Source organism: Eulemur rufifrons, chromosome 17 (genome assembly GCF_041146395.1).
Source record: "Eulemur rufifrons isolate Redbay chromosome 17, OSU_ERuf_1, whole genome shotgun sequence".
NCBI lineage: Eukaryota > Metazoa > Chordata > Mammalia > Primates > Lemuridae > Eulemur > Eulemur rufifrons.
The window spans coordinates 27550510-27570155 of NC_090999.1; the positions used below are offsets into that span (position 1 = coordinate 27550510).

The 19646-nt window shown below is 36.2% G+C and overlaps 1 protein-coding gene across 1 annotated transcript in view; it reads left to right on the forward strand.

Moving 5' to 3' along the window:
* Window positions 1-14133: 14133 nt before the first annotated feature.
* The window catches only part of C7 (complement C7), a 56609-nt gene continuing 51096 nt past the window's right edge, over window positions 14134-19646 (forward strand). Inside the window, exon 1 of the mRNA XM_069492128.1 lies at window positions 14134-14294. Within this exon, the coding sequence (XP_069348229.1) occupies window positions 14289-14294 (6 nt within the window). The 5' untranslated portion in view covers window positions 14134-14288. The remainder of the gene's footprint in view (window positions 14295-19646) is intronic.

Sequence of the window (19646 nt, forward strand, 5' to 3'; positions counted from 1 at the left end):
TTGGCAGAAATTATTAAATTCAGTCTAAAGTTCATGAATTGATTTGGGGTGTATGAATGGAAAAGTTCCTCTCCTTTGGCAGCAATAGTAAACAGAAAAAAATTTCACAATTTTGGACATGGGAAGGTTTTTTTGTTTGCTTGTTTGTTTTAAGAGATGAAGTCTCACTCTGTTGCCCAGGCTGTAGTACAGTGGTGTGATCATAGCTCACTGCAGCCTTGAACTCCTGGACTCAAGCAATCCTCCTGCCTTTTTTTTAAATTTTAGGTTGAGACTTCTCAGACCACCATACCTGCCAGAGACCTCTTTTTCTCTTCACTACCTTGCATCATTTGTTATCTATTTAGGTAATTCTTTCCACCACCCTCCAAGAAGGACATTCTCCTCTGTGTCTTCTTAACCCTTTCCAGGACATAGCACAGGGCCTTTCACATAATAGCTTTTATTACGTTGGTTCCTAAATGAGAATTTCATTCTAAGTCTTCAAGTAGTTCCCTACAGAATTGCATCAAATAATAATTAATTGAATGCTCATTATATTCTTAGTGCTGCATATATTTAAATATTTTATCTCATTTACTTTTCACGGTGGTCTTTGTGGGGTGGACATTGCTAGATGATTTCACCCACAAGGAAACATAGATGCAGAGATTAAGGGACTTCCACAAGGAGCTGAAATTTGAAGCAAATTCTCTAATTCCCTGCCCTGTGTGCATTATACTGCCTCAGGGATCCTCTGTCCTACAAGTGTGAGGAGGTTTCCTCCTCTTCTTGCTCCTTAGTGCCTTGGATTTTGTGATCTTGCATCATTTTAAGAAAACAGAAAATACAAATGGGAAAAATCTACCTAATCTCAGATTTTCTGCTTCTAAAATTTAGGAAAGCACCATTATACTGCCATCTTCTGGATCTTTTGAATGCTTACACATTAACAACATATTGCTGCTATATTAATATTTAAAACCAGGTCTGTCCAAGCCTAATCTGGGACTGACACATTAAACGTTGTATACGTTTTCCTTTAAAAAGGAAAGACATTAAAAATATTTCTTCAGTTAATCGGAAAAAATTCTTTTAAACAACTTAATACATATCAAATATGGAGGCTGAAAGTAAATGTATTCAGAGATCAGTTATTATTTTTGTTTGTAAGGGATGTAGAAAAACATAGGCAGTTAAACGTTACAAGTAATTCAGATGCCATCTTTTGGACATTAATTTCAACCTCTTTCAATTACAGTTTTTAAAATTAATGTTATTAAAAGGTATGGGCAAGAAACACTTCCATTCTGATAAGGGTATAAATTATTATAGAAGGAAATTGGGTTATATTTATAAAAAATAAAAATTAAATACGTGTAAGTTTTGAGCCAGCAACTTTACTTTATGAATTCATCTTACACATATTCTTGCTGATGTATGCAAAGATGTGTATATGTAAAGAATGTACAATCTTACATTGTTTATAAAAGATTAGAAAAATCCAGAGTGTTTAAGAAAATGTCTGTACTACACCTATGCAATGTTATTCTATGCAACTATTAAAAATAATGGTGTAAATATGCTGGTAATAACTGATATTATAAGAGTTTTGTAATGTGTTCTAAATATTTTGGCCTAGAACTGGGAGATATTATTCAAAATAAGTACTCTTTTCATATTTTTTACTAGCAGATATTTATGCAGCAAAAACTGCATTTGGGTTTCTGCCAGTGGAAGAGTGATACACTCAGATTTAAAAAAATAGAACACAAGACAATAAAATATAATCTTAACTTTATAATGTATGATGCAATAAATAAAAGTAATTTGAGGCCAGGTGTGGTGACACATGCCTGTAGTCCCTGCTACTTGGGAGGCTGAGGCGGGAGGATCACTTGAGACCAAAATTTGAGGTAGTAGTGAATTTTGATTGTGCCACTACACTCCAGCCTGAGCAACAGAGTGAGACCCTGTGTCTAATAATAATGATAATCACAATAATTTGAGTATAAGTTGTATTGTGTGGTTTCTGTTCAATAAAAATAAGAACTAACAGAAAGAAAAACTTTGTGTTCTGTGAAATCCATACCATGAAGCTAAATTTGCATTGCAATGTCTTTTTACTTATATTCATTACTTAATAATAAAATATTAAATATTTATGATAATGATGACTGGCAAATTTTTTTATTTTTTTCTATGTGCCAGTGCTGTCAGTGTTCAACATGTAATAAATCAGCCAATCCTCTCTATAACTCCAGAAAGACATGTAAAGATAATATTCTTATTTAATGAAATTGAGGGTAAAGGAAGTTAAGGGAGTTACTAAAGATCACACAGTCAGAAAATGGTCACATTAGGACTGGAGCCCAAATATTCTGAATTCATATGCAGTGTTCTTTCTATTATACCCAAGTGGGCCAAAAGAGAAAAAAATATTAGTGCAAATGCCTTTATTAGAATGCTTGGTAATGTATATGAAGTGCTTAGCACACTGGCACATAATAACTACTTAATAAATGTTGACTATAATTCTTGTAATTATCATTATGTTGAGAGGCAATAAGGGTAGGTCTTTTTCTGAGTGATGTTGACAAGCATCCTTTCCACTCAACCCTTCCACTGAAGTGCATTTTCATGTCTTTGCATGAATATGCCCACGAGGGCAGGAGCTTTGTCTGTTCTGTACACTGCTATATTCCTGAGGCCTAGATGAGAGCCTTGCTTATATTGTATGCTCAGTAAACATTTGGCAACTAGATTGAGAAAGCATAAGATTTTCTTGTTCCTTTTTTCTTCTTTTTGACTGTGACATTATTGACCTACTCTAGGTCTGCTATTCTGAATAATTTGTATGCTTTAGAGTAGTGCTTCTCAAGTTTTAGTGGCATGAAACCTCCTGGGCACTTGCATGGAGTACGGAATGCCTTGTGCCTTTGGACAGTAGTCAGCAGCAATCTGTTTGCTTGTATGTTGCATCTGCCACAGCAGATGATTAACTCACTGCAGTCTTAGGGATGGCAGTGATGATGTTGCAGCCAAGAAGCCCTTTGCAAAGTAGATGACCTGTTCAACTGTGGCTGCAGAGTGGGCTGTAGGAGGAGGTAAAGCCAGAGTGGGAGCTTTGAAAGCCGGGGGCGTTGGCATTGCTAGCTTAGTCCTGCCACAGCTGAGACCGAAGGCTAATACACTGCTTAATTTCTTTCTTATGTCTTTCCCTTATCTCACTTTTCTCTTTCCTTCCGCATGGTCTATACTCTTTTCAAGTGGAATTCTATTCTTTTCTTTTCTTTTCTTTTTTGGAGACAGAGTCTTGCTCTGTTGCCCAGGCTAGGTTGCAGTGGCATCATCACAGCTCACTGCAACCTCTAACTCCTTGGCTCAAGTGATCCTCCCACCTTAGCCTCCCAAAGTGCTAGGACTACAGGTGTGAGCCATCATACCCAGCTGAATACTTTTAAATTTCCCAGCCTGGAGATGAATTGTTTGAAGGAAAGAATAAATTGTTAAGCCTATAATTTCAGGCCTCATGAGAGAAATAGTTAAGTTAGGGATATCTGGAAAGTATACTGAGAAGTACGTGAAAATTGGCATGGAGAATTTTTTGATTGAAAGGAAAGTGAAAAAAAAGAGAGGGCAGAAGACAGAGGCTGGAGTTCATGGAGGTCTTTTCAATGAATTAGTGTTACCAGTAACTCATGAGAAACACTGCTTTACTGTATCCTAAAAGAATTAGGCTCAATAGAACCTTTCATTACCTGAGACCTTAATTCATCAGTGGCATTCTTTCCATATTGTTTTGAAGGCTGCTCTCAGATGAAATATAAAATGCATTAGAAATCCAATTTTAGTTATGGGCAGCATCATATTTTTTATATTCTTGCTGAAGGGACTTAGGGTGAATAGAGGGTCAATTCTATCTTTTTGTACAAGAAGGGCATAAAGGCAATCAGTCAGCAGAGTACTTACTGGTTATGGGAGTGAAAAAGTTCCCTCAGCAGAAGGTGTGCGGAATTTATTGGATTAGAAAGTATAATAAGCTTTCTTTTTTGGAGTGGGCCTCATTAATATACTTGATAGTACTTTACCAGGAGCATTCGTCAATAATGGATCAAATCCTAGGTAAAGATTTTCCTGAGAAAGTTAGAAGCTCTGTGGCTGAAGTTGCAGCCCTGGGATCTGGGACTGTGTCTATGAATGTTAGCCATTCTGCAAAATGCTATGGACATGTATTATGGGTCCAAACGCAGAGCATCACTGAACCTTGAAAATGTAGCTTGTTTAGGGAAATAGTTAAATATCTCTGCTGGAACAAGGGCCACATAATCTCTCCACTGTGCAATGGTTAATTGTAAAGGGAGTGGGGCTATTATCTCACTGAGTGCAGGATTGTTTCTAAGCAGAGTTTTTAAGGGAAATGAAGGCTGACTTTTCAGGCTCTAATTGTGAGTGGATAGGATGAAATCTGGTATACAAATAGAGGAATTTGCCTGAGCTAGGAGCATGTGGAGTTCATCTCTGGTAATAAAAGATAAGGCAAGTATTTGGGCACACATGCTCATAGGTGGGTGGATGGATGATAGCAGTATATATAAATATTATTGTAATAGGTTCCATTTTATCAATGAAATAAGAAAGTCATTGGTTAAGAATAAATATGAGACAGTAGATATTAGAGGTATGAGGGAAAAAATTAATGCTACCACTACAGAAAACTACCAAACTGCAATGATAATAAGAGAGAAAAAAAGGAACAAAAGATATACAAAACAACCAGAAAATAATTAACAACATGGGAGGAACAAAATCTCACTTATCAATAATAACCTTGAATATAAATGGATTAAAATTTCCACTTAAAAGATATAGACTGGTTGGATAGATTAAAGAAAAACCATGACCTAACTATATGCTTACTATGAGAAACCTACTTAACCTGTAAAGACACATACAGACTTAAAATAAAGGGATGAAAAAAGATATTCCATACAAATGGAAACCAAAAGTGAGCAGGAGTAGCTATACTTATATCACATAAAGCAGAATTGACATTAAAAACTGTTAAAGGAGACCAAAAAGGTCATTGTCATTATATAATGATGAAGGGATCAATTCAGCAAGAGGATATAAGAATTCTAAATATATATACACCTAACATTGGAGCACCCAGATATATAAAGAAAATATTACTAGACTTAAAGGGAAAGATTGACTCCAATACAATAATAGAGGGGGACTTCACCACCCCATTCTCAGCATTAGACAGATCATCTAGACAGAAAATCAACAAAGAAACATTAGATTTAAACTGCACTTCAGACCAAATGGACCTAACAGACTTTTACAGGACATTTTATCCAGCAGCTGCAGAATACACATTCTTTTCATCAGCACATACATGGAACATTCTCCAAGACAGACCATATATTAGGACACAAAACAAGTCTCAAAAAATTTTAAAAAATCAAAATCAAATCAAGTATCTTCTCAGACAATAATGAAATAAAAATAGAAATCAATACCAAGAGGAACTTTGGAAACTATACAAATACATGGAAATTAAACAATATGCTCTTGAATGACCACTGGGTTAATGAATACATTAAGCTGGACATCAAAACATTTCTTGAAACAAATGAAAATGGAAGCACAACATCCCAAAACCTATGGAATGTAGTAAAAGCAGGTCTGATAGGGAAGTTTACAGTCATAAACACCTACATCAAAAAAGTAGAAAGATTTCAAATGACCACTCAAATTATGAACCTCAAGGAACTAGAAAAGCAAGCATAAGCCAAACTTAAAATTAGTAGAAGGAAAGAACTAATAAGAAAAATATAATAAGAACTAAATGAAATAGAGACTAAAAAAATACAAAGGATAAATAAAGTGAAAAGTTGGTTTTTTAAAAAGATAAATAAAATTGATAAACTGCTAGCGAGAGTAACCAAGAAAAAAAGAGAGAAGACCCAAATAAACAAAATAAGAAATGAAAAAGGGGACATTACAATTGATATCACAGAAAGATGAGATCATTAGACACTATTATGAACAACTATACACTTACAAACTGGAAAACTTAGAGGTAATGGATAAATTTTAGACACATAAAATCTACTAAGATTGAATCAGGAAGAAATTGGAAAACCTGAATAGACAATAACAAGTAATGAGAGTGAATCGGTAATAAAAAGTCTCCCAACAACAAAAAGCTCTGGACTGCATGGCTTTACTTCTGAGTTCTACCAAATGTGTAAAGGAGAACTAATACCAGGAGCTCCGTTCTTGTCATCTAAAATCTTGGTAGCATCAACTCATCCATCTTCATGTCCACTTCAGTGCCCAAAAGACACCAGCTTAGTTACAGGGGTAGGAGTTGGGGCAAAGGCCCCTTTCCTGCCTGGAATGCCTGCCTGACAGCATTCTGAACCAATTTATTCTGATAGTATCCCAGGGATTCTGGAGATCAAAGAGACTCAGAGTCCAAAGTTATCTTCCTTCTCTTCATGTCCTCTAGCAGAGTAAGATGAGGTAGAATTTCTAGCTACTGAGTCAGGAATATAAAGAAGTAATCCACTGTAAGAGGAAAGCAGGCAGAGTGCATTGGTTCAGTGGAAGTTCTCTCTCTCAGTTTGGTTTGCTATTTGTAGATAACATGGTTTTATATATAAAATTATAAGTAATTCAAACACACAAACTCTTATTAGAGCTAATAAACTAGTTCATCAAGGTTGTGGAATAAAAGATCCACATATAAAAATTAATTCAATTTCTATACACTAACAGTGAACAATCTGAAAAAAATTCAAAAGGAATAAAATACTTGTGAATAAATTTAAACAAAAGTCCAAAACTTATACATTAAAAACTTTAAAACATGGCTGAAAGAAATTAAAGGAGGCCTAAATAAATAGAATGACATACCATGTTCAGGGATCAAAAAATTTAATATTGTTAGGATGGTAATACTACCTAATGCAATCTAAAGATTCAGTGCAATCCCTATGAAAAGGGAGGAACTGGCTAGTACACTGGCAGTAGAATAGAATGAAGGGGAATGTAAATCAGAAGTTTATTCTACACAACTTGTTGACTGACTGGGTACAGGAGGCAGTGAGGAATAGGAAAAATTCAACAATGATTCAGAGGTGCTTATCATCATGTATTTCATTGATTTAGTCATGTATTTACATATTCAATTGGGATATATGTTTCTCAACCATGATTTGTCATACTCATCTTTATATGACAATTCCCAATGACTAGCATGATGTCACATAGAAGACACGTTTGTTCGGTAAATAACTCAATGTGAGATCTCAAGGAGGAATTTTAAATCAAATTACTCTTGAATATATAATCAAAATTTTTAAACAGTAAATATCCACATGTTACTTTGTACAGATATTACCTACATCTGTATCTGTGTCTGTGTCTATCCCTGGCCACAAACATAGGGTCTATCCAAGGAGAAATAAGTGGCAGTTTTAGACATACTTTAGATAAAATACTAAGTACGTCCATTTTCATAGGTCTATTTCATACAGTCCAAAAGTGTTGCTCAATTTCCCCTGTGGACAGAGAGGTTACTGTGTTTGGACAGTTTTGAAAGCCTACTTCTCATTTTGATGTTCCCCCATTTTAGTCTTGATGAGAGAAGAGGAAGCCCCTAACTTCTGTTGACCACATTAAGTGCTAAATATTTTGTGGCATTCTTCCTGACTTTTTCACAAATGAGATGTCCTCTTCTTCACCCTACACTGGGCCACATGTTTTAAAAGATTTTTTGACAATAAAAGCATTTATTAACATAATTGGTTTTATCTTTTGCTTAATCAAAGTTATATGCAACTATTAACTGTACCTTCTAATTAGTGTGAGCTGTACCATCACTATCACAATGATAGTTGATATAATTTTAATCTAAAGAAAAGTATCTTGATTCTTCAATAGGCTTGTGCATTCTCACTTTAGATCATGTAAATTTTAAAGTAGCCCTAGGTACACAATGACTATCTTCACAGATCCATGTGGATCTAATGTCATACATGTACTAATCACCCTGGTAGTAATTATTAATTGAGTTCCTTGGACACCTGGACTAAGTGTTTACAAGTTGATTTAATTGTTCTGGGGAAGCGTGGCACCCAAACTGTGTATTATTAAAGGAATGCCTTTGGATAAACTGTTTTGCTAAATTATTTCTTTGGCTCATATTCACTTATGCATATTTTTTTAAAAAGTCAATTATTGTTCCTGGGTATGCAGCTTATACGTGCTCAGGATGCTGCGGTGTGCATTTTATATATTAATATCTTGAATCTCATTAACCCTAAAAGAAAAGTTTCATTACCCTTTTTTAGGTAGGAAAATTGAGGCTTAAGAGGATAATACAGATAGCAAATGGTAAAGTCTAAATTTGAGAAAAGATTTGTCTGAGGTTCTATTTTGGCATGCTGTATTTTCTTTGAAGAAACAGGCCCAAATCAGTAGAAGCTGAAGAAGAAAAAAGAGGAGAATGAAACTAATTCCTTTATGAGTCTGAGTAATTTATTACCGCTTCATATATATTTAAATACATAGCATCAGTGATATTTACTCATATGCTCACTTTGAAAGAGCAAGCATTTGGAACTTTGGTCACACAAACATCAAGAGAATATTTAGCATATATAAATATACTTTACATATTTATACATAAAGTAAAGGTCTATGAATCCCCCGTATCTACCTTCCAGGCCATCCTTTTGGCCCTGGTGCCCAGGAAGCATTTCAGTAAGTCTCCTGTTTCTGTTGGTGCTGTGTGTATCCCTGCTGTATTCCACAGTTCCTTTAAACAAACAAATGAACAGACAGCAAACAATCAAAGGACAAAGAATCTATTAGGAATGTCTATTCTGTTGTACTATGAATAATAAAGTGATAACAGATAAAATAAAATTAAAATAATTTTAAATTTCTTTTTTTAGTTGACAATACATTAATGTATTAAAATATAAAATAGTGTAAAGCAAAAAATCTTAGTCCTATCTCTTTTTCTATCCATCCTGTTTCCATCTTTTCACCTAGTCAGACAACAATTTTTATTAGTTTCTTGTCTATACTACCAGAGTTCCTTCATGCAAATAAATACACACAAATAAAATATGTATTCCTAGTCTCCTCCCTCCTTTTAACTCCAAAGTGACAGACTGTTCTGTATCTTTCTTTTTTCTTTCTTAACAGGGTATTTTGTAGTTCTTTCCATATCAGTGCATAGAATTTTTTTAGCTGCATAATATTCCTGTTAATATGTGTGCTATCATTTGGTTAACCAATCCACTATTGATAATATTTGGGTTGTTTCTAATCTTTTGTATACCAGATCCCATTTACTGGATTAAACTTGATATGCTAATTGTTTTACTTGAATTATCTCATTTAATATAATAACCCTATGAGTTAGATAATATTATTTCCACTTTTTAGATAAAACAGAGGGTCTGAAAGGCTAAGCAGCTAGCCCAAGATTCGAACCCAGACTGTCTGTCTGCAGAGCACACGTTTGTACTAGTGAAATACAAATTAGTACCTTTTTTGCTTTCAGGAAAATTCCTACTCTTAAGGAGAAGTTTCTAGTTATGTGTTTGTGAGCATTCTTCCCTGGTTTCTAAGATTTTTTTCACAAACATTTGAAGAGGTTATACAGTTCAGGATTTTACTTCTTTCTATCACTCATTCTTTATTCTTTCTTTATTCTTTCTTGACCTATCGTCATACATAATGATGATATTAAAACACATCTATTTAAAGACAATTTAAAGAGGTAAAGCTTAAAATTATGGGGTGGCCCGACATTTTCGGAAAGCTATTTATTTTTATTTTAGGGCTGAAAAGAAAACTTTTTGCTTCGGCACCACAAGTTTGAAGTGTAGAACAAATAAATGACCTTGTCCTTTTATACCCTTGTTCTGTAGGACTTTACATAATGTACTTACAGAACCACTGAAATATTTGCATTTTACTTCTTCCTTCTCAGAGTTGTTTGACTTAATTCAAATTTAAACCAAATGAAATGTATCTTGTACTTGCAGGCTCTTGCCACAATGTGCACTGCAGATAGCTGAAAAACCCAGATGCCATTCAGAAACCCAAACAAATCTGAGCCTTCTCCTAAATTTAGCAAGTTCCTGACACTATCAAAAGCCATAGTGACAAAACATCTCACTGCCTCCTGACTGTAATTTGATCCTTGCCACCTGCAGCCATCAGAGCTACCAGGGCAAAAGCTTGTCCAGTGTTGTAAAGGTCAATGACATCTGTCCAAAAGGGGAGTGTGAAGTCTTGCAAATATTTTTTTTTTTTAAATATCATCCACATAAAAAATAAATATTTCTTAATCTATTTAAACCTTAAACAACATTCTTGTGAAGAACTGGATGCCAACAGGGAGTATTAATCTAGTGATCTCACTTTAAATTAATGCACAAATCATAGTGTCTGGTGCAGGGCTACCAGCAGAGATGGGCAGTATCTTGATAAATGCAATGATAAAGCACTTAACAATCATCATTTCGCTGAAAACTTCCTTTGAATAAGGCATTGCCTGGCAGCCATTTTTCATTCTCAAACTGTTCACACTGTGATACTTTAATGGAAAAAGAGACACCACCTGGAGTACTTATTAGCTTAACAAGCACTTGCCTGGAAGTCTAAGAAGATACACTGTGTCTCCCTCCTGAGTGGTTTAACTCCTGATCCAAATGCTGTTCTTTTGCTCATGGGCCTGGAGAAGCCTGCCACTAGAGGATGCTGTTGCTTCTTCGCTCCAACTCCAGGCTGGTTCAGTTCTGACCTTAGCAGTCTGAATACCAGAGAGAAAAAGGAAGCTTTTACTCTTCCCCAGTGAGTTGGTTCCTCTTAGGCCCCCAGAGTCAGCTGAATTTGTTGGAACAATTCATAACAAAATGAAATGGCTAGTAAATGAAATAGCCTTGTTAAAATGTTTTTATTTAACTCCCTGTGGTGGACCAGAAGTGCTTCCTGATATCATTCGTGGCCTAATAGTTTTTATTAGGGTCTGGGGACATTAGCAGTTTTTGAGGTGCTGTCAAGGGATGTGAGGGCTATTGGGGAAGAGCTGGTGTGTCATAGGAGATGAGGAGAGGGCTGCGCCCTCGTGACCTTTCCCCAGGCTGTCAGAAATCTGCTTTTCCCCTCTACTAATTCAGCATCAGCTCGGACACCATTTGCCAAAGCATGTCCATGTTACTAGTTTTGAGGGTTGTTAGAAATACAAGTTCTGGGGTCATATTAACTTGGGAAATGCTGGGTTGAAAAAGTTTAAAAAGTTTTTTCTTGGTGCAGAACTTTCAGATCATTTAATTTACAATGCACTGTGCTCTGTGCACTGTGCTTTGTGGATCTAAGGCTGGGCATTTGCTGGGGGTAGAACACAACAGTGGTTCTCAATGGAGGGACAGACAAGGGACATTTGGCAATTTCTGGAGACATATGTGGTGCTGAGGAAGGGTTCTACTGGCATCCAGTGGGCAGAGGCCAAGAACGCTGCTGAACATCCTCCAGTGCACGGGACAGTACCCCCGACCCCCGACATCAAAGAATTACCAGGCCCAAATTGTCAGTAGTTTAGAGGTAGAGAAAACCCTTTTCTATAATATACACAGTTTCTTACACTTGTTTAAACACAAAATTTGTTTATTTATTTTTTTAAAGTGTCTTGCGGCACTAGAGTCTGTGGAAAATGATTTAGGAAACTGTCCCAAGTGTATCAACAATGTTCTCATTGCCAAATGGCACGGTCTTCCCTTAATTCTCATTCCCTTTGATCTCCATATGGCATTTGTCATCGCTGGCTGGCCTCTCCTTGAGATTCTCCTGAATTGTCTTGATGCTGCATTGTTTTGGTTTTCCTTCTCCTTTTGTAAACTCTCCTTTTGGCTTTTCCTCTTCTTGCTTCTTGAATAGGGACTTTTCTTGTGGTTTTATGCTTCATTGTGATCAGTCTCTAGGAGCACATCTACTTCCGTGACTTCAGTTAGGTACCTTCATGCCAGGGGCTCCAAGGGCTAGAAGTGAAGCTATCTTTGCTCAAAGAGATCTACATTTTCAGTTATATGTTGCATGCTTTCCCCAAAGTAAAACTGTTCCCTCTCCAAAACCATCTCTTCCTCTTTGACTTTCTATTTCTCTCCTCCTTTAAATTGTTCTTAAATTCTTCCAATTCTCTTCGTCAATGAGACTTAAAACCATGTTTAATCACTAAGCTTTGTGAATTCTTCTTGCCCTTTTGTCTATCTCTTCTTAAATGAGGCCTTTGATTGCCCTGGTCTGAACTACTGAAATAAATTCCAAACCACACTTCTCACCTCCCCTCCTTACCTCTTCCATGTAGTCTGCACACTGCCACTGTTTCAATCATTGTAAAACACTGCTTTGATTCTTTCTTAAAAACTTCCAGTGGGTGAGTTCCCATTGACCTTGAATGAAGTCTGCACAGTTCATGCCAGCAGTCAAAATTCCCATACTGTGGCTCCCACCTATGTTTAATGCCTTTGTTCTAATGGTTCCTACTGTTAAAATCCCAAACAGAAGAAATGCTTGTGTGAGATCAAAGATGTGAAGATGGAGATGTAAAAGGCATTTGGAGAAAGGAAGTTTCTGCAAACCTTTCAGAGTTGAGTAATCTATGGGATATCTGAGCCAAGTGATTCAAATTCTAAACTATTGTAGATACATATAAATCACCCTGTAGATTAAGGATACTCTATAGATGGGTTGATATGGTCCTTTATAGCATGTAAAGAATGCAAATAAAGGATACAGCTTCTACCTGTCAAAGCCTATAGCCTATTATCTCATATACTTTTAATAAACATTGATTGAATTTAGAAATATATGCAAATATATGCATGTATACATGAAAAGCTACTGAGGCAGATACTGTTGGTGCCCCATCCATATCCCCTCAGCACTCACGTCTATATGGGTAAACACCTGCAAATACTGCAAATACCTGCAATTCCCTACTTAAAGGCCTTTTTTTTTTTCCGGGATGCAGGTGTGTGCTCAGCCTGCCAGGGCAAGCTGGAAGTGCCGGAGAGTCATGGGTCCAGAAGCTACCTTCGCCAATGATGGACAGAGTTTTGGTGGATAAATACCCATTTCCTTACTCATTACTTAGCCTAACTCCAAAGCATGCTCTGCATTGTCCCCCAGATTTCCTCACCGGGACTGAGCTCCAATTCTCTACAGTAGTCTCTTGCTTGATAAAGTACCCTTTATTGACTTGCTCCCCTTACCAGTCTCACTTCTCCATCCCCAGCAGCGCTTTCTAGAATCATTACTCAAAACAAAAACAAAACTACTTGACATTGAATTCTTGTCTTTGAATCTTCTGCTGGGGGGTGGTGGTGCAAACTAAGCTACTGACTATGGAATTGCATATTAAGTACTTAAGAAGAGTCTATGGCATCTGGAATTCATGCAATTGGAGTTGTATAAAAAATATTTCTTTCACGAGTCAGGGGTCATCTTTTCTGTGGCAAAATTTCTTCCACACAAATTAACTAAAATTTGAACAAAAGATGTGGAAGCTCCTAAGGGAAGTTCTTGAGAAAATTTGATGACCTCAAATATGTTTGCAAAAAATGATGCTGTTTGTGATTATTCTGTGAAAGTTAAGTATCAAGGGATAGATATTGGGTTGTGTTATGCCTGTATTTTGTTTGAGGAAAAAAATCTACTCCAGAACATTCCATTTACATTTTGAGTGAAAGAACTGTATTTAGATCTCTTCTCCCACAAAGTGTTTAATCTCAAAGTCTGGTGTATAACACCGTTTAAGAGAATCATGGAAACATCCGCCTAGTTTAGTATAGTGAAACAGGAAGGAGGCTTATCCTTTGCCTTGCACAGAGTCTTTTTTTGGTTGAAAATCACTTAAACATTGAACTGAGAACATTTGCTGTCTTTACTGATTTACAGATACGTTTCTCAGAAACATATCTATAGCTTCCAAGCAGTCCCAGCTGGCTGTAGCTTAGGCCTGTGTAATTGATAAGATGCATCTGGCTTCAAGGCACAGATTTAGTACAGGGTCAGGCTCTTTGTGTCCCTGGAGAATCCAGTGGGGGTAGGAGCTAAGTCTCGGGACCACTAGCTGTATATATGAGTGCCAAGATAATCTAGAGCAGGGAGAGGCAGAGAAGGAGGCAGCCTGCTGGATTCTTCCTGCTGTTAAAAACTCACCCAACACCTACAGAGGAAAATTTCCCCCCTCCTTTTCCTTGAATGTTTTCCCAAACATGAAGGTAAGATAATAATTTCATTACTTTCATAAATTATCTCAATGAGGGGTAATACTTAACTGAAAGAAATCAAATAAGGAAAAGGCCATGGGAAAACAAAGAAATAAAAGATCTGGGGGTAACTTTAAAGAATCCTTATTTAGATATATTTAATAGTTTAGACAAAGTGAATTTCTTTTTCTTATTTTTAGTTAAATTATAGTTCAGAGGACTGGGAATCAGGAATTGGAGACAATGTTTATAAAAGTTCTGAGAAAGCCATAAAAAAATACAATAGTACTATTGTCTTTTCTTAGGGAAACATTTCCTCCAGTGTGTTTTTGTTTGTTTTGATTTGGAGCCATGCAATGAGGTCTTGTAATTTGACTTATCTAACAGCTTATAGAAAAGTGAATTTGCAGACTTGGAAATTTAGAATTTGGAAGCTTTGAGGAAAGAGTCAGGATGGTCACACTTGAATGTTCTGACTCGAGGGGATGGGGGCGGGGGGCGGGGATGGGGGTATAACTACATAATGAGTGCAATGCGCACTATCTGGGGAATGGACACGCTTGAAGTTCTGACTCGGGGGGATGGGCAGGACACGGGCAGTGTATGTGGCCTGAACTTTTGTACCCCCCATGATGATAAGCTGAAATAAAAAAAAAAAAAAGAAGAAGATTCGAACAACAACAACAACAAAAAGAAGATACAAATAGATGGAGCAAAACTAAAGGTTTGCCAAATACACATGTTACCCCAATGCAAAATGGCCAAATGTTAAAAAAAATATTATTCAACCAAAGATAAGATCAAAGACAGAAATCACTACCATACACTGAATTTCTGGGATGCAAAAATAAGTTGAAATAGCTATTACAATTTTATTATTGTAAATTTTGGTATTTAAACTTTAACAATGTTGCATTATAATGCTGGAGCAATAATTTTTCAGTTCTGTCAGCTGTTGGGTTTGTTCTGTGGTCACAGTGCTGTCCATCTGCAGTACTGAATCCATGCTCACTTACCGATAGGTGCAGAGAAGTGAGATATGGGTCTCCATTAACCCATGCCTTATGTGGAATTAAGTAATTAAAAATTAAACACGAATCACAAAGTTAATTTGTTTAATGTTATGCTAGAACACCAGGTAACCTCACAAAGTCAGAATTATAATCTAATCTCTATTACTCTACCTTGTATTTTTATTTAAAAATTTAGAATCTTTGTTAGCTCAAAAAGAATATGATCTCTTCCTAAAGTCATCTAGTTAACATATTTTCTCCTAGTGTTATTAACTGTCAATCAATTTCCTTATTTATTTTATGATGAGACTTCTTAATAATTGCTTTGTGCTTAAGAATTTGTTTAATCATTGATTATTATGGCATTTTACTGCTGTGATAATAAATATACTTTTATCCTTTAATTGGTGACAGAATATCAACAAATGAAGCAATTATTTTACTTCAAGTTGTATGCAGAGTTCCTACATGTATTTGAAAGTAGATATTCCTATTTTTACAGTAAACATGAAGGACATGCTTTTGTTATACATTTCAAAGAAGGAAAGCTTGGGAAAGCCCTAGGCTGTGAAGATACCAGAAACGGTTTCCATGTCTGACCTTTTAAAGGAGATTAATCTTTAGGCCCCCCCAACCCCCACCATCCATGTGAACTAAATTTAGAGAGGTGGTCCTAGAATTCCCTTTCATTTTGTGTCCCTTGGATAGGAGATAACTTGGGTCTGAGGTGTTTAAGAAGGACTTCGGAACCAAAGGGGCTTCCCTCTTAGCTGGCTGTGGGCCAGCTATTTACTCTGCCCTTCCAGGACTGAACTGAGCTTGGGATCTGTGAACCTAGGGAATGGTTCACACAGGGCTGTGATATGGTCAGGCACAGTGATGTCTCTAATCAGGTCTGTAACTGGAATATAATAGAAGAAGGAGGTAGAGCTAAAGCTCATTCAGTGATAAGAAGGAAGAGAAGAGAATTCAGGGAAATGTAGTTCCATTTTAGCTACTTTGACACAGTACAAAAATACCATATCTTCTCAACTAAGCGATTCTTTTATAGAATTAATTCAGATGTGTGTCTATTTCTGTCATTCATGTGATTGTTTATTTATTTGTGACTGTTCTCTCTTGTCCATTTGATAAGATACTCTTCCCAAAGGCAAGGCAAGGAATAGTATATGCTTTTTTTTTTTTTTTTTTTTTTCAGAGACCCAGATAGCAAAGTTAAAAAAAAAAATGCTTTTGATTAGTAGATTCACTTGGTTTAGCTCATGGATAGAACTGGCCTTACAGTAAGCAGATCTTGATGACTCATAATAAGTAGTACGCAATGGGGAAGGTGTTGGCAAAGGCATTCACGACAAAAAGTGTACTACCTGAAATTTGGTTGAAATTCTTTTAAAATACATCAGACAGGATGTTAAAAATGATTTTTTTTATGATGCCCGTTTTGGGTGAGAGTCAAAGGCCAAGAACAATAGGTACTCAACATAGTCAACAATAAGTACCCTGCATATTAAAGTGACATGCTGGTTATTTTATGCAACATTACAAAGAGTATTTCCAAATCTGTTTGGTAACGTGTAGGCCATCCTCATTTGCAAGAGTATGTGAGATTGTGTCCTTTGAAGTATGGGGAATATAGAGAATGATACCTTTTGTATGTTTGAGAAAATTTAAAGGCACAGGCTTGCCTTTAGCAGAATAAATCAACTTGGCAGTATCAGTTACAGCCTGGACATTCAGAGTTTGTCAGGACACGGATGTGTGAAGGTCCACACTGTGGACCAGGTGTGGGTCTTTGGGAGGGAGCCAAACTTGAGTGGTCAGGGAGTCTGCCTAAGAGTATAAAGCAACCCCAACAAATAGCGTCAGTTTGTAAAGGACTCCCAGGAAGCAGGCACTGGTGAGATCAAAAGTGATGAACAAAAGGATGAATCATTTGTGCCAGAGAACAGTGGTTATGGATCCCCAGTGGAGAGACATCCAAAAAACCACAAAAACACCTTGAGAGATAAAGAATCAGCATTCAAACATCTAACACACCCTGATTTACCATCACCAGACTCCAACTGGATCAATCAAGCAAGGTTCTTTTTGATTCTGCACCTCTCTCTCCTCCTGCTCTGACTTTAAAGGAGACCGAGGCAGAGGAGACCGAGCTCGAGGCGGTGAGAAACAGGAGTTAAGTTAGAGGAATTTTGAAATGCACCCTACCTCTCCCCATTAAAAACACCCAGAAACTGGGAGTAGGAGAGAAATTTATAATTGGATGATATACTGAAGTTTGAATATTAGATTGTTTCCAGAATTATTATTTTCTGAAAATGTGACTGTTTGTTAATGCCTAAGAGTGTTTAGTAAAGATTAGATAGCCTTTCCCAGGGACAGGAAAAAATGAGTTGGCACAGCATGGAGGAAAGGCACATTATTGAAAAAGTAAAAACAAAACAAAAACAAAAAAATAAAAAGCCCACATAATTTATAATTTAAAACAACCCCCCCCAATTATACGCTTCACATGTTTGTTGAAATCAGTAAAGTATTCATAGCTTTTCTCTACTATTGTTCATTCTTTTCCAGCTCCTTGGTACCTTTCCATCCTTTTAGATATGCTAATCAGGATGATAGGCTTAAAGATTTGTAGAACTATAAAAGCCCAAAGTAGGCAACTAGGATTTTACCACTAAAAGGAAGATACCTAATAAAAGATGGGTGATCTAGGAAGGTTAGTGGAAAGATCTGAAAAAGATATTGAGAAGATACATTGAGAGAAAAGAGGTTTGGGGAGCTCAGGGAGAAGAGAAAGAATATTGGCTTGTTAAAATGTGGGATAAAATGATATAAAGGTCTTTTATACTGATTATAAACTGGATGCATTTGATATTCTTAGAGAATCATCAGTAAAGATTTGAATTGTATCTCCCCACCCATTTAGTTGTCAGTTAAAGTAGGAAAATACAGATAAGTAAAAATAACGGAAATCACCTGTAATTTCACAACCAGAAATAAACTATTATCCTTTGTTATATTTCTTTCTAGATTTGTTTTTCAATACATGTTTGATTTTTCAAACAAAATGTAATCACATTTTACATACAATTTTGTAACCTGTCAGATCCTCAATATTTAGGCTTGTGCTATTACATGAAGGTGATTATAAAAGACCTCAGGGGTGTTTTCAACACTGAAGGAACCACCCACAGTACTAAGGATTAAAATGAGAGTGACCGCCCCCTGACTACAGCTGTGCCTCCACTTTTGATTACTCATTTACAAAGCTCATTTCCTTTTAACTGGCCATTAGTACTGCTATGTCTTCCAGGCTTTCTCTCCTCTGGGTGTCCTTCTGGGTGCTGAAGTTAGAGAGAAGGGGAGTGGAGAAAGGGATTAAAAAATTATAGGACTCCAAGGAAATGCTTGAGGTCATTTAACTGTACTGAGTATTTTCAATTTGTTTGTCTATAACATTGCCCAACCCCTAGTTGTCTTTATAGAAATGAATAGGAAGAGGAGATGGGGATGAACAGAATTATATAAAATTGTAATTTAAAAAATTATTTATTTTCTATTTTATTTATTTTAATTGACAAAAATTGTATGTATTTATTGCATACAACATGTCTAAAAATGTATACATTGTAGAATGCCTCAATTTAGCTAATTAACCATATGCATTACCTCCCATACTTATCATTTGTGGTGAGAACACTTAAGATCTACTCTCTTAGCAATTTTTAAGAACATAACACATTGTTATTATCTAAGTCACCATTTTGTACAATAGATCTCTTGAACTTACTACCTGAAATTTAATATCCTTTGACCAACATCTCCCCAACAATCTCCACCCTGCCCCCATAGCCCCTGATAAACACTATCTGCTTTCTACTTCTATGAGTTCAACATTTTTAGATTTTAAATATAAGTGAGATCATGGTGGTATTTGGCTTTCTGTGTTTGGTTTATTTCATTTAACATAATGTGCTCCAAGTTAATAATCTATGTTGTTGTAATCGAGACCAGCCTGAGCAAGAGCGAGACCCCCGTCTCTACTAAAAAATAGAAGGAAATTAACCAGACAACTAAAATTACATAGAAAAAATTAGCTGGACATGGTGGCGCATGCCTGTAGTCCCAGCTACTCAGGAGGCTGAGGCAGGAGAATTGCTTGAGCCCAGGAGTTTGAGGCTGCTGTAAGCTAGGCTGACGCCATGGCACTTTAGCCTGGACAACACAGAGTGAGACTCTTTCTCAAAAATAAATAAATAAATAAATAAAAATAAAAGTAAAATAAAAAAATAAAAGAAATGCAAGCTGAAGACAAACCTAATAACAACTACAGTATAGCTAAAATAAA